General features: G+C 37.1%; 1 protein-coding gene across 1 annotated transcript in view; it reads right to left on the reverse strand.

Moving 5' to 3' along the window:
• The window catches only part of LOC111871223 (vacuolar protein sorting-associated protein 13), a gene marked incomplete in the record, with an annotated part of 172,647 nt that overhangs the window by 97,599 nt on the left and 61,029 nt on the right, over positions 1 to 14,019 (reverse strand). The window contains 6 exon segments of the mRNA XM_023864160.2: positions 1,283 to 1,568; positions 7,981 to 8,123; positions 9,090 to 9,249; positions 10,775 to 10,928; positions 11,359 to 11,531; positions 12,490 to 12,624. Coding sequence (XP_023719928.2) covers positions 1,283 to 1,568; positions 7,981 to 8,123; positions 9,090 to 9,249; positions 10,775 to 10,928; positions 11,359 to 11,531; positions 12,490 to 12,624 — 1,051 coding nt within the window.

Consider the following 14,019-nt stretch of genomic DNA (forward strand, 5'->3'; position numbering starts at 1 on the left):
CATATTATAAGGTAAGGTTATAAAACCACAATTTAAGATCATTTTAGTGAAAGTTTCATGTTCCTATCTCATAGAATTTAAGAACAATGATGAATAAATAATTTTCGAGCAAAATTTAAATGGCCGGCTGAATATATTACCGCAGGAGCCGCGGCCGCGGAATTTAAATGACCACGTCAAAGGGTTAAACATGAATCTGAACAGACAAAACCTCCCATTATGCCATCATACGTACATCTTGAGCAAAAAAGATACTATAAAATTATAAAACACTGTGTAAGTACTGAATCTATTCAAACATTTCTGCATACACAGCAACTGTCATCTTCAGGGAGAATGAGATGGAAAGAGGATATGGCCTGATATATAGGTCTCAGAGAGGAAATAAAAGTGGGGGTGTGGAGTACGGCCCTATATAATGGGACAGGGTGCTGTGACTAAGACAGCATTGAAGAAAAGAGGTGGAACCTGATTTTACTTAGTCTGTATCCATCTGCTCACAGAATCAAATTTGACAAAAGCACTACCAAACTCTCACACTTACCAACCTCACATCATTAAAATACTATCACGGTCAAACATCCCCACAATTTCAATCTTTAAGTGTAAGAATTTTGTTAATCACAAAGCCCCTTCTCATTTTGATGCACCACATGCCACGCTCCCAAAGTTACTCCCAATGAAAGGCATATATTGGGCCACTGAATAGCATCATGCTATATGACTGAATCCTCCTACCTCATTCAACCTGAAGGTGGCAATTACAACCTAGTGCCTGAAAAGTAACAACTAGGATGTGAGCGAACCCTGAAACATGAAATTACCAAGTAAACACATGCAAAAGTCAAAGAACAAGAATATTATCCTGAAACGTCATTATGTAGTCCATAGCCTCGAGATTCTTTCAATTCACAAATTTCTGTTTCATTATAGTAAGGGTAAGGTAAAGTTGCCCTTGTGCTTAGCTAATTAAGCACTACTCCATGAAGACATATGGGGAGTGGATGTATAGACCCACGTTTTCTTGACCTCAGCACTAGTTGGAGGTGAGTGGTCAGTTTCACGTCCTAGTCACTTTACTCCAAGGGAAAGAGCCTCCCGTACCCATTGAATAGGAGGCTAACTGGACCCCAGGGCCAGTATGAATGACATGGAGAAGTGAAAATTCTTTCCCCCACTGGGACTTAAACTCTGACCCCTTGGTTGTCCAGCCTGTAGTCAGTCGCTATATCAACCGTGCTATCCCAGATCTTGTTTGATTACAGTATATCACAATACTTACCAAACATTTCAGAACCTTTCTGCTGATAAGTCAGATCAATCATACTTCTGAAAGGAGCTTCAACTGCACTTCCTGAAGCACCAGGGTTCTCTGGCTTTCTTTCCATCAGACGCTTAATCTTTGAGTCACTCTTGACACGGGTATCATCCAAGAGACAATCAACAAGTAGGATGGAGGTAATTATAGAGCCATCAGACAGAATTTTTCCCTTCAGCGAGAGGATATGCAAGCTAAAGCAGGCCAGTCCATTCTCTGGTAAGTGTGCTGTTGAAGACACACCATGAAGCTGAAACAAGTAATCTCACATGAACAGAACTTGGAACATACACATACACTGTTTCTGGATATTTCAGATTGTAAACACAGACACTTTGCCTCCACTGAAGTTTAAACAATCTTAATTACCATTTTAACAAACAATCATACTATCACAACTTTCTTACACCAAATTCAACATAACATGTCAAAGAAAGACCCAAAATAAATGTAGATGTAAATAACACCTGTGTTCTAAGGCACTAATCCTCTCTCTTAATATTAATTTCTATTTCAACATGTTTGTTCGAACCTGGAATAGATAACAGTATAAGTAAGAGTACTGTCTTATGGGATATGACACTGTGTGGTCCAGCAGAAGTTCACTGATGTTTTGGCAGAACACTGGTGACCTTCTACCAGGCTGCATGGTGTTATATCCCACTGCTGTTTGAACTTCAAATCCAATGTAGTACAAACAAAATTTATAACAGGTAAACATATTGTGGCGTATTGGCTCTATGCAGGAACTGTTGAGCCACAGAGGCCTTGGGGCACATGCACAACATGACAGTTGTGGATTGTATTAGTGCATTGCTAGGCGACAACTCTGTGAATGCTTGGACTGCGCAATAGGAAGTGCAAGTGACGTCACGTACCCCACCCATCCCATAACTACGCAATGCTCAGTAAACACCCCTCCCTGCTAGGCTGTGATGTCACACAACAGGGGAGTCCATGCAGAGACTATTGATAGGCAATCGGTAAACACGATGTTACGCAATAGTGATAGCTACCATTTAACTGTTTTCTGTGTTGTCAGTGCAGAAGCTACATAACAAGGAGTATTCATCAGTGTAGAACCAGAGAGAGAGAGTTAAGAGCAGTTTTCAGTATGAGATGAAATCCAGCAGCTATGAGTTGAGTTGTATCGAGTGAATGGAAGTGACTACAGCAGAATAAGTAATTGGGACAATGAAACTGTGAACTGTGTAAGTCTAAGAGTGAGTGTGGAATAAATTTGATAGATCCAAAACCGGCGTGAAGTTCTTGGTCGTGTCACATAGGCAACACGTGACAATATACTGAAGGTCTTTGACAGCAAGTGCTCAAAAAAATTGTGGACCTAAGAAAAGGGAAGTAATAGACAGATGAAGATACATAACAAACATCTTCAGATATGACTAGAATACTTAAACCAAAAAAGATGAGATACATAAGACACGTAGAACTCATGGAGGAAATGTGAAATGCATAAAAATTTTAGTCTGTAAACCTCAAATAGGATAACTGAGATGCAGGCTTAGACAGAAGGATAATATTAACATAAATCAAAGAGTAAAGGAAGTGAGATGAAAACTGCATTTAACTTGATTGTGATATGACTCAATGGTGTATTCATGTAAACAGTAATAATAAACCTTTAGGTTTCACAGAAGTGAAGAATTTGTAGCACAGGTGAGCATCTGTAACCTTTTAAATAAAGACCCTGCATTGTGGAGCTTGTCTACTGGTTGCTCGCTTGGTTACTTGAACAATATGACTGGCACCCAGGAAGTTGGCTAAAGTGGTGACAATTCTGACTTGTATTTGGGATGTATTCAATTTGAGCCTTGGCTGGGACCCTGATTATCCTAACTGAGACCATCTGTGGTTTTTCCTCACTTCCTCCAGGCAAATTCTAGGATGGTATCTTAAATTATCACTACCCTCCTTATCCTTTCCTATTCACTATTATCCAGCCAACTGATACTATAAAGCATGAGATAATGACAGCATAATTAAATAAACTACAAATAAAATAAAATAAAATAGATGACTGGTTTCTATACCATCACTTTGACTTGAACATTAGAGGGCTGAGATATCCTATAAAATATTTTGAAAGAAAAAAATTTGTAAATTCATGTTTCCCTATGTACAATTCAGTGGCCACACAAACTGATTCATGTACCCTTCTTCATGGCTCATGACACACATGAAAACTGATTCATGTACCCTTCTGTACAATTCAGTGGTCACACCTAAACTGTATCAAGTATGTAAGATTTGACGCTTTCATGGCGGTGACTATGAAGAAAGCAGTCTTCTGGGATTTGGCACCGTGTATATGTGGTGTTAAGTCTGCTTTACCGTTTCTCACGGTGTTGTCGCTTGCAGAATTCTTATACTTTTTCTTCAACCCTGAAGATGGAGGCGATACGTTCCTCCGAAACGTCGGTTAACACCACATATACACGGTGCCAAATCCCAGAAGACTGCTTTCTTGTATCAAGTATCCCTACAATTCACTGGCCATAGGTAAACTCATTCATATGTCCTCTGTTAAATTAAGGGGTCATGTGTAAATTGGTTCGTGTATCCCTCTGCGCAATCCCATAGTTGCACGTAAAGTGATTCACGTATCCTTCTGTACAATTCAGTAGTCGCATGATGCCCAGTTTCTCACACAAAGTAATATAGCTACAGGGGCTAATTTAACACCCCTGAAACTGAGAACCAGAAGAATAAATAATGAAACCATTGCACACTTTCAACATCTATTAGAAAATGAAACATGGGAACCTGTTTTTGAAAATAAGGATACAAACTATAAGTTTAATTCTTGTTTACATATCTTTCTAAATATCTTTGAAGGTAGTTTTCCAGTTCAAAATAAAAGTGTAGGGAAAATAAAAAATGACTGAATTACACAAGGAACTAAAACATATTGCAAACATAAAAGGAGTCTATATATACACGTATATATAGTAGAAGTAGTAATAATCCAAACATGAGAGCGTATTACAATAAGTATGGCAAAATTCTAAGCAGAGTAATAAAAGGGGCTCAAAGGCAGCATGACTGTAGGCTAACAGCAAAATTAGATAATAAGAAAAAAAAAACTGGAATATAATAAAACACAAGTCAGGAAAATCACAGAACACTGAAGAGATACCATCAGTTCTTATAAATGGTGAAAAAGTAAAGGACCCAGAAATAATTGCAGATGCCTTCAATACAGTGGAACCTCACTTAACGAGCATAATTCTTTCCAGAATCTTACTCATAATGCGAAACAATTTTTCCCATATAAATTAATGTAAAATATGATAATGCATTCCATGCCGAAAAAAATACTCAAAAAAATTTTATGTATAACGTTTATTCAAAGAAAATTATATATATTGTTAAGGAGCGTTAATTATCTTCATCTTTTCTTCTATGCAGAATGAACCAACCCGGAATGTGAATTTGATTTGCAGAAAACAAAAAAAAAATCGAAATAATCGGTTTATTATTTATGATACATATTTAATTCTTTTTTACTAGAAAGCTGTCTAGAGACATTGGTTTTGCCAACGCTTCAAAATATGGTGAAAATGCGACACAGCATTATCATTAAATAAATTTGTAGCGCGCATAGCCACTGCCTTATTAGGGTGACATTTCTCAATGTACGATGCAACAGTTTCCCATGCTTTCAGCATCTCTTATTGCGCCAGAAGATTGTTGCTTTGCTGTTACCTCCTCCTCTGACAAACTCTCCTCCACAACTTCTTTCTGTGAAACACAATGCAACTCCAAATTGTGCAAATTGTTGATGTAGACCGGTTGTATGTGCATGCTAGATTAGCTACGCTTACACCCCGTTCTCGCTTTTCAATGATTTTACATTTTATTTCTACGGTTATTTTTATTCTCTCATGGCTGTCTTTTTGTGGCTTTTTCTTCAGGGACATTTTTACAAGGGTTATTAAACTTTGCACAAAAAAAATCACAAATAATATGTCTGAACATAAGTTTGGAAAAATGTGTGATCACAAGCGACACTAAGATGCTAGCGGAACGAGTGCTAAACACAGACTGATGTAGCAAGTGCACAATCCGGGACTTCCCCTCTCATCACTCGTTATGCGAAATGTCACTCATTAAGTGGGTCATTTTTTTACAATTTATTTTGCTCGCCATGCGAATTACTCTTTATGAGAGGTGCTCGTTAAGCGACGTTTCACTGTACTTCTTTTTTGATTATGGAAAGCCTAAACTTGCATCAAGGGACAAAAGGTGATGCCATTTCATTTCTAAAAGATGTTTTTCCTAGAAAATTCCCTGGTATTATGTCCTTTCCAATGACAGAAACTGAGATAAAAAGCATATTACTTTCTTTCAAGGCAAAAACTTATCAGGTTATAATGGAATAACAAGTACAATTTTAAAAGTCTGTACATCACTGATCAGCCTCCCATTAACTCACATTTCTAATCACTCGCTCTTGACTGGGATCTTCCCTAACCGTCTTAAGATTTCAATAGGAAGACCATTATACAAAAAAGGTGACAAATCTAGTATGTCAAACTATAGACCAATCTCGCTATTAACTACTTTTTCTAAAGTACTTGAGAAAGTTATGTATAGTAGATTAAGCCATTATTTGCAGACTAATAATATACTGGTCCCAGAACAATCTGGCTTCAGGAAGGGAATATTCACTGAAAATGCAGCCTTTATGCTAACAGACAGTGTATTAAAATCTATTAACCAGAAAATGCATGTAGGTGGAATATTCTGTGATTTAGCTAAAGCTTTTGACTCTGTTAATCATGAAATTTTGTTAACTAAATTACAATTTTATTCAGGGAATATTCAGGGAATTCAGGGAATATTGGCAGGTTGGTTCAGATCCTACCTTGTAGACAGAAAAGAAAAAGATTGAAATAAAATCATCTAATGCAACCTAAAGTACTTATTCAAAATGGGGAACAACAGAGCATGGAGTTCCTCAGGGGTCAATTTTAGGACCTTTGCTTTTTATAATCTATATATATGACCTTGCCACAACAATAAATACCTGTTCAATACCCATAATATTTGCTGATAACACTAGTGTAATAATTTCTAGTAAGAATTTAGATGATTTCTGTATGTCACTGAACAGCGTTCTCTCTCAAATGAGTAAATGGTTTACTGCTAACAAACTGGCCCTGAATCTAGATAAAACAAATAATACACCTCAATATTCATTAAGCATTGGATATAATAATAAATATACAGAAGAGTCAGTACATACAAAATTCCTTGGCTTACAAACTGTTACTCATTTAAATTGGAAATACCATATCGATCAGTTTGTTCCGAAGTTAGGTGGGGAATGTTATGCAGTAAGAGCTTTGTTACATGTCAGCAACATTGATACACAGAAGTCAGTTTATTTTGCCTACTTTCACTCTGTAATTAAGTATGGAATAATATTTTGGGATAACTCATCTGACAGCAAAAAGGTATTTACATTACAAAAGAAAATTGTAGAAATCATGATGGGCATAAAACCTCAAAATTCTTGTAGAGAACTATTTAAGGGATTACAGATCTTACCTCTTCCATGTGAATATATATTTTTTTCATTATTAAGCTTCATTATAAATAACCAAGAATGTTTTCAGACCAATTTGGATGTACACAGTGTTAACACAAGAAACAAGCACCATCTCCATAGACCGGTTGCTAACCTGACATGTTTTCAGAAAAGCGCATATTATTCTGGCATTAAAATTTTCAATAATCTACCATCTAGTCTCAAAAGTCTAATGAATGAAAAGGTGCAATTTAAATTAGCACTGAAACGATACTTAAATACACACTCATTCTACTCTGTTGATGAATTCCTACTGTCTAAAAATGACTCACCCTTTTAAAAGGTTATGTACGTAGCATAAGTTGACAGTATTGACTTATATATGCGGATGTTTTTTTGTGTGTGTGTGTGTCTCAGTTGTACTGTATTTATGTCTTTTGTATTTGTATGATGGGTTCCACATCCTACAGTCATTCTGACTTACTTTGGATGTACGGAATGTAATGCAATGTAATGTATGTATGTATGTAAGTTGATTCATGTATCCCTCTGTGCAATTCTATGGTCACAGACAAACTTATTCATGTACCCCTCTGCATAGGTCAGGACCCACAAGAAAACTGATTTATGTATCCCTCTGTACAACTCAGCAGTCACATGTAAACTGATTCATGTATCTTTTGAACAATTCAGTGGCCACATGTAATTTGATTCATGTATCCCTCTGTACAATTAGCAGCCACAGGTAAACTGATTCATGCATCCTCTGTACAATTCAGTGGACGCAGATAAACCAATTCATGCATGCTTTGTACAATTCAGTGTTCACATTGAAACTGATTCTTGTACCCTTGTATACAATTCAGAGGCCACATGTAAAGTGATTCACATATGCCTTTGTACAATTCAGTGGACACATGTAAACTGATTCATGTACCCCTCTGTATAATTCAGTAGCCACAAATAAAATGACTCATGTACCCTTGTGTACAACCCAACTGTCAAATGTAAAGTGAGCGATGGAAACCTTTGTAAAAGAAAATAAGAGGAAACTGAAAGGAAAGACAAGTGTATGAAAGAAACGCAAATAAAAACTGTGTGAACACACCTCCTTTGAACCTCCAGCGAAAAGATCCACAATAAGACTATCCATTGTAAAGGTAAATTTGATTGAAGTATATACAGGAACTGCAGCTGCTGTTTCTTTATCTTTGTCCTCAACTTCTGATTCCAAAGTTACTGACTTGAAACCTGAAAAGTCAAAAGTCATGAGTCACAGAAATATCTTCAACAGGGCACACAACTGACAACTACTTATTGATGTTTGTTGTGAATAATATGGGTTTATATCACATGACGTCATAAATTCATGGCCTTAATACTAGGCGTAATTTTGATCTCTATTGTCCTCAGACAAATTTGACAGCTTACCAGAGAGGACATTATTATTTTGGTATTAAACATTTTAATCATCTTCCTTTAAATATACAAGCGTTAATCCATAATATCAAGCAATTTAGAGCAGCTTTAAGTGCCTTTTTACATACTAAATCCTATTAAACTTTAGAAAAATATTTTAATTAGGGATAGTTTCTTGTTTAGCTATGACCCATTATTTGATCTATTGTCATGTATAGGTTCTAATTTTGTATTATCTTATATACACATGGTAGGTTATGTAGCTGCAGTGATGTGTAAGAGTTTCATGCGCTATTTATGGTTGTGGATTTACCGTATTTACGCATGTATAGGCCGCACATTTTTTGCCAAAAATTCAAGAGGAAAACTGGGGTGCGGCTTATATTCGAAATATTCGAAATCACACTTCATTTAAAAAAAATTAACGTTGCCAAATTTTGGAGTAATTTCTACTCCTGAAATAATATTCCAAGAAAATTATTTTTTCTATAATTTGTCTGAAAATTGTGCTGCGGCCTATACACGCACGCAGCCTACACATGCGTAAATACGGTATATGCATTGTTCTGTTGACTACTTGCTGATTTAGCAAGCTTGTGGTGTGACAGGTTCTGTATCCAATGGCTTTGGCCTTGTATGGATGTGCTGGAACGTGTAACGAATACAATACAATACAATACAATACCATATTTGTACCAATTTGCTTGTACTTTTGTGTTACATTTCAATACTGCAAGACAAATAAAATGATAGTAGCGACTTTCTACTTGTTGCTGTGTAAGGAATCACTGAAGATACCTTCAAGGGTGTTAGGTCTCTCCAATGACTTTTTAGATTCAGTCAACTTCTTTTCAGATTCTGCTGTATCTGGAGTTGAGGGTTCTACCACAACACTTTCAGCAAAGTTATCTTTTAACACATGCATCACCTTAGAGAAATCTTCCTGACTTAGTGTTACCTGGAGAAGAGAAAAGAGGAAAGCTATATATAAATATGTAAAATTAAACATTATTCTATGGGATGAAGAACCCAAATATGTCACAAAATAAATGTTGGATATATCTGTTATGTACATATCAATGTTACACTTCAATTGTACTTCAATTATTGACTGCATCTGCAATACATTAAACAAGAGGCAACTTAATGCCTAACAGGTCTGTTGTGCAACCGACTCTTTAGTCATTTCAGTATCATCAGGACAGTCAAATAGACATCAGTCAGCATCAGTTAGGCATCAGTCACTGTAAGTTTGTGGGACAACTGTGTACCATATACGCACATTATTTGTTCATTTTACAGCACTGTCAGAAACTTATACTATGTAATTTAAAATGGTAGGATAATTGGAGAATAATGTATTGGAAAGGATTTTGTAGCAAGCAGCTGTGGCCTGATTGAGATACTATCCTGGTATTTTTCTGGAGAGACTGAGGAAAACCACAGAAAGCTCAGACAGAACACATGATGTCCAAGCTGAGAATCAAACTGAGAACCACCCAAATACAACAAATCCAAAGTGTTACCAATATATTAATCTACTTGGTGACATCAGTGAACCATCTGTACATGGAATAAAGAAATACTGATTATAAAGACAACACAAGCAATTTTAAAATAAACAGTACTGAAACAAAAATTATACAAAAATGGAGAATAGTGTAATTAGTAACATGAAAGATACATTCTTCAGAGAGTACATCTTGGTGTATATTACAGCTTTCTCAATCATATTAGAATATACTACACAGTTTAATAGGTAATACATAATTGCATCACACCTTATGCCAATACAACACACAGGCACTTATTCTGGAAAGTCCTAAGGTTTCCAAAGCTTCTGTATAACATAATCATTAGTACAATTAACAAAGTATAACCTTTTCTTTAATGCTGCTAACAATTCTTTATTCTTTACATCCTGTCATATTATAAAACCACGACATATAAGGACTGAGACACAATAATGACTTAACAACAAAACAGAACAGACAACAGTGTCCGGATTAATATACTGCAGTTATACTGTACCACTACATGTTTCAATCTAAACAGATCATCAGGTGAATACAAAATAAATACAAAATCGCATAATCATTTTATTTTATTGCAAAGTCACTGTTGTGTATATGGCAACTATATACCGTTGACGGCCAACAAAACCGTTAGTCATAAAAAGGCAGTATTTAAATAGATGCCATGCAAATTGCCAGACAGACAAATCCAGCCTTCAACTGGAACACCAGTATGTTCCCTCCACACTCCCATGTAGTATGAAGAATCACTGTTACATGCCAGAATGAGCTATTTTCATTAGAATGATAATACGACTTTGTTAATGGAATATGCAAAACATCTAACTGTTACAGTTGCTGCATTTAAGATGGTGGTTACACGTACGTACAAAAGGCAACAATACTAGTGCAACAGGATGCTAAAGTATAACATTATTTCCCAAGGCTTCTTTGTACAGAAATACTCACATTAATACTCTCCAATCTACCAGACAGGTCTATATCAGGGATTTCTTTGTACCAGCCAGCTGACAGGTTGCGTAGCATTACCAGGCCGAATGTTATTGGTTGTAGGATAAGGCTTTCATTAATTACCTCTTTGGCTTCATTATCCAGCTTTGCCCTGTAGACAAAAGTGAACATTATGGGTATGCATAACAAGAGCTATGGACAGAAATGCTTAGTGTATAGATGTTAGACATTTTTGTTAACAACAGGGTAGCCCTTCCCTTAGAACCAAAATGTATCCTTACTACTGATATTTCAAACTGTTCAATACCATCCAGTGACCAATTTCAACTTGCACAAAGGGTGTATTCAATCTGTGACATCAGCATTGCATGATAAAATAAATACCAAGTATTTTATTCTAATATACATATTATTTTCTAGTTTAACTCCACTAATAAGTTAATGACGACAGCTGAGATAACCCAAAACATGAGGAATCTTCTTTTAAATCCCTAATGTGTATACATACAGGCTAGAAGACAAATAACCACATTTCAAGTTCCTGCTGTTTTCATTATAACATGAAAATTAATAAGATTTACCTGGATAACTTCAAATTCTGTAGATCCAAGTTTAATTCATCTATGACAGCAGGATAGCCTGCAGAATTGCAAATGTTCAAAGTCCTGAACTTGTTGTAAATGGTGAGATTTCCAAAGTCCATAATCAGCACATCAAGACTCCTAGAGTTCACTGGAATGATTATGATTGGGGCCTGCACGTGAAGATAAGAAAGCTGCAGGTTACAATTCTACAACATTTACATTCACCTACAACAGGCATGTCCAACTTCAAACAGATTGTGATCGACTATTTAGTGTCAAAACTGCCAGTGATCTACCACTCCCTTCCATCGTTGTACCTTGCTTTAAGCAAAAATATCTATCTTCTGCTGTTGCAGAAGATAGTGGCAGACACTTCTTCCAAGATACCAGTAATACGTGACATATATATCCAGTATTGTAACCCAGAAGAACACAATGGAAATTCTCATTTATGTTCTTTCCCAAGTGAAAGATAATTTATACCCATAATAAACAATGGATAAAGTACAGTTTTGCATATTTTAATCACCGATCACAGTGGCCATGTGGTCTAGGGCATGAACTGTCTTCGCCACTCAAATATTAGGATCATGGGTTCAAATCCCAATCAAGGCAAGGATGTCTATGTGTTTATTCTGTGTCTGTGTTGTCCTGCGTAGGTAGCGGTCTTGCAATGGGCTGATCCCCCAACAAAGCAGTCCTACCAACTGTGTAAGAGATCATGAAACCAAGAAAGTGGCCAAGGTCCAACATAGGGCTGTAGACCTATACACAAGATAATAATATATTTTAATCTCTATATATTTAGACAGAAGACAAAAAGATAAAATATTCTTAACTGAATGGTACTGAGCATTTCCAAAACTTACAATTCTGATTTATTATTGTCATGCCCAAATGTATATACCTTCCTAAATTTCAATATTCCATTTGCTTTTTTACATGGAACATTCATATGTTATCCATTAATTGTTTCCTAAATTGCTTTACTTATTTATCAAAAAACTAGCAGAAGTTCAATATGCAGTACAAATGAAGCCAGAAATAAGTAATCATTTTTCACACCCAACACAAAAATAAAAATACAAGAAAGATACAGTTCATGAACTCAAATGTAAATTGAAGTACCTGCAGTTTAATGTTTAAAGACAACTTGACTGCCTTTTGATATGCTTCCTGCATGTTATGTTTTGCTGCTTCAGCTGCACCAGCTGCTGCATCCATAATTGCCTGCTGTGCTTGCTGGAAGGAGTTCAGGAATTTCTACAAAAGAACAGAAAACAGTTGGAATTATTGTACCCAGCTAAACCTCAGTCATACATTTTATCACATACACGTTCAATGATTCATGGCAACAAAAAAGGAAACAAGACCTCTCTCTTCTGGGATATACCGCTGTGTAGACCATTAAAAAGTCAACTGACATTCTGTAGAAACAGGTTACCTCCATCATCAGGATCAAAGGAGAGGTCTGTTCACACTGCCCTTATTGGGGTACCAACTCAGCACCCACCAGGCACCCATCAACCCCAAGCCCTTCCTGCCTGTCCTGGCCTCCCTCCACTGTTGCTTTCTTTATCCCCTACCACATGACTATGACCCATGTACAACTTCTCTCCCATTCTCCCCAGCTCTCTGCCCACTACACCCTTACAACTCTGATCTTCATATGGTGTGAACATTATACCATTAAATGCCAACCAAAGTTCATCCTTTCTAATTTCTTAAAACCTGCAAAAATGAACTTGTGATGTGGGACTGATCCTAACACTGTTCAATGTAGGGTTCGCAGATGTATGACTACATACAGGGTTTGGTTTGGATGATTGGATTTACTGCACTTATACACTCAACTTTTAACCACAAGTGCAAGGGGCATTCAAAAATGATTGATACTAAATGTTTTTTCTTCACAGTAAGCATTCATTGGAACAAAATACATACAGATTATATTAGAGGTATTCCCTGCCAATGTCCATGCACCTTTGCCATCATTCTGGCAGTTTCCTTATTTGCATAACAAACCATTTTTTTGGGGTATCCCGGCACTGTTGCTGGACAACTGCCTGAAGCTAGTCGTTGGAGGTGAACGTCTTACCTACATGACATCTCTCATTGCATCGAATAGAGTGTAGTCGCTAGGGGCAAGATCAGGCAAGTATGGCAGATGAGGCAGCACAGTGTACCCTAGAGCACCCAGGGTGGCAATGGTCTGCCGACTGCCATGTGGCCGCGCATTGTCATGTTGGAGAACACCACGCCATTTTCCGTGGCAGTCTTGCTGAACGCGTCGGCGGAGTTGGAGGACTGAATTGCAGTACCAATCACTGTTGATGGTTGTATTTGGGGGGGGGGGCAGCCAATCCAACAGAAGGATCCCCTCCTGATCCCAGAACACAGTCACCATTTGCTTCTGGACAAATAGTCCTGGTCGTGACTTCTTGGGAGGAGGGCTTCCACTCCATGGACTGGCATTTCCTTTCTGAAGTCTCGTGCCAGAACCATGACTTGTTGATGGAGCAGCCACTCCTTCCCTCCAGAGAAACCACAGTCCACTGTTGCCCTTGATTGTCTGCTTCCATGTTGTCTGAGCATTGTCCATGACTGCACCTGCACACCGCCACATATGACGCAGCATTGTTCGACCTGTGCACAGTA

The sequence above is a fragment of the Cryptotermes secundus genome, unplaced genomic scaffold (assembly GCF_002891405.2).
Source record: "Cryptotermes secundus unplaced genomic scaffold, Csec_1.0 scaffold649, whole genome shotgun sequence".
In the NCBI taxonomy this organism is placed as follows: Eukaryota; Metazoa; Arthropoda; class Insecta; order Blattodea; family Kalotermitidae; genus Cryptotermes; species Cryptotermes secundus.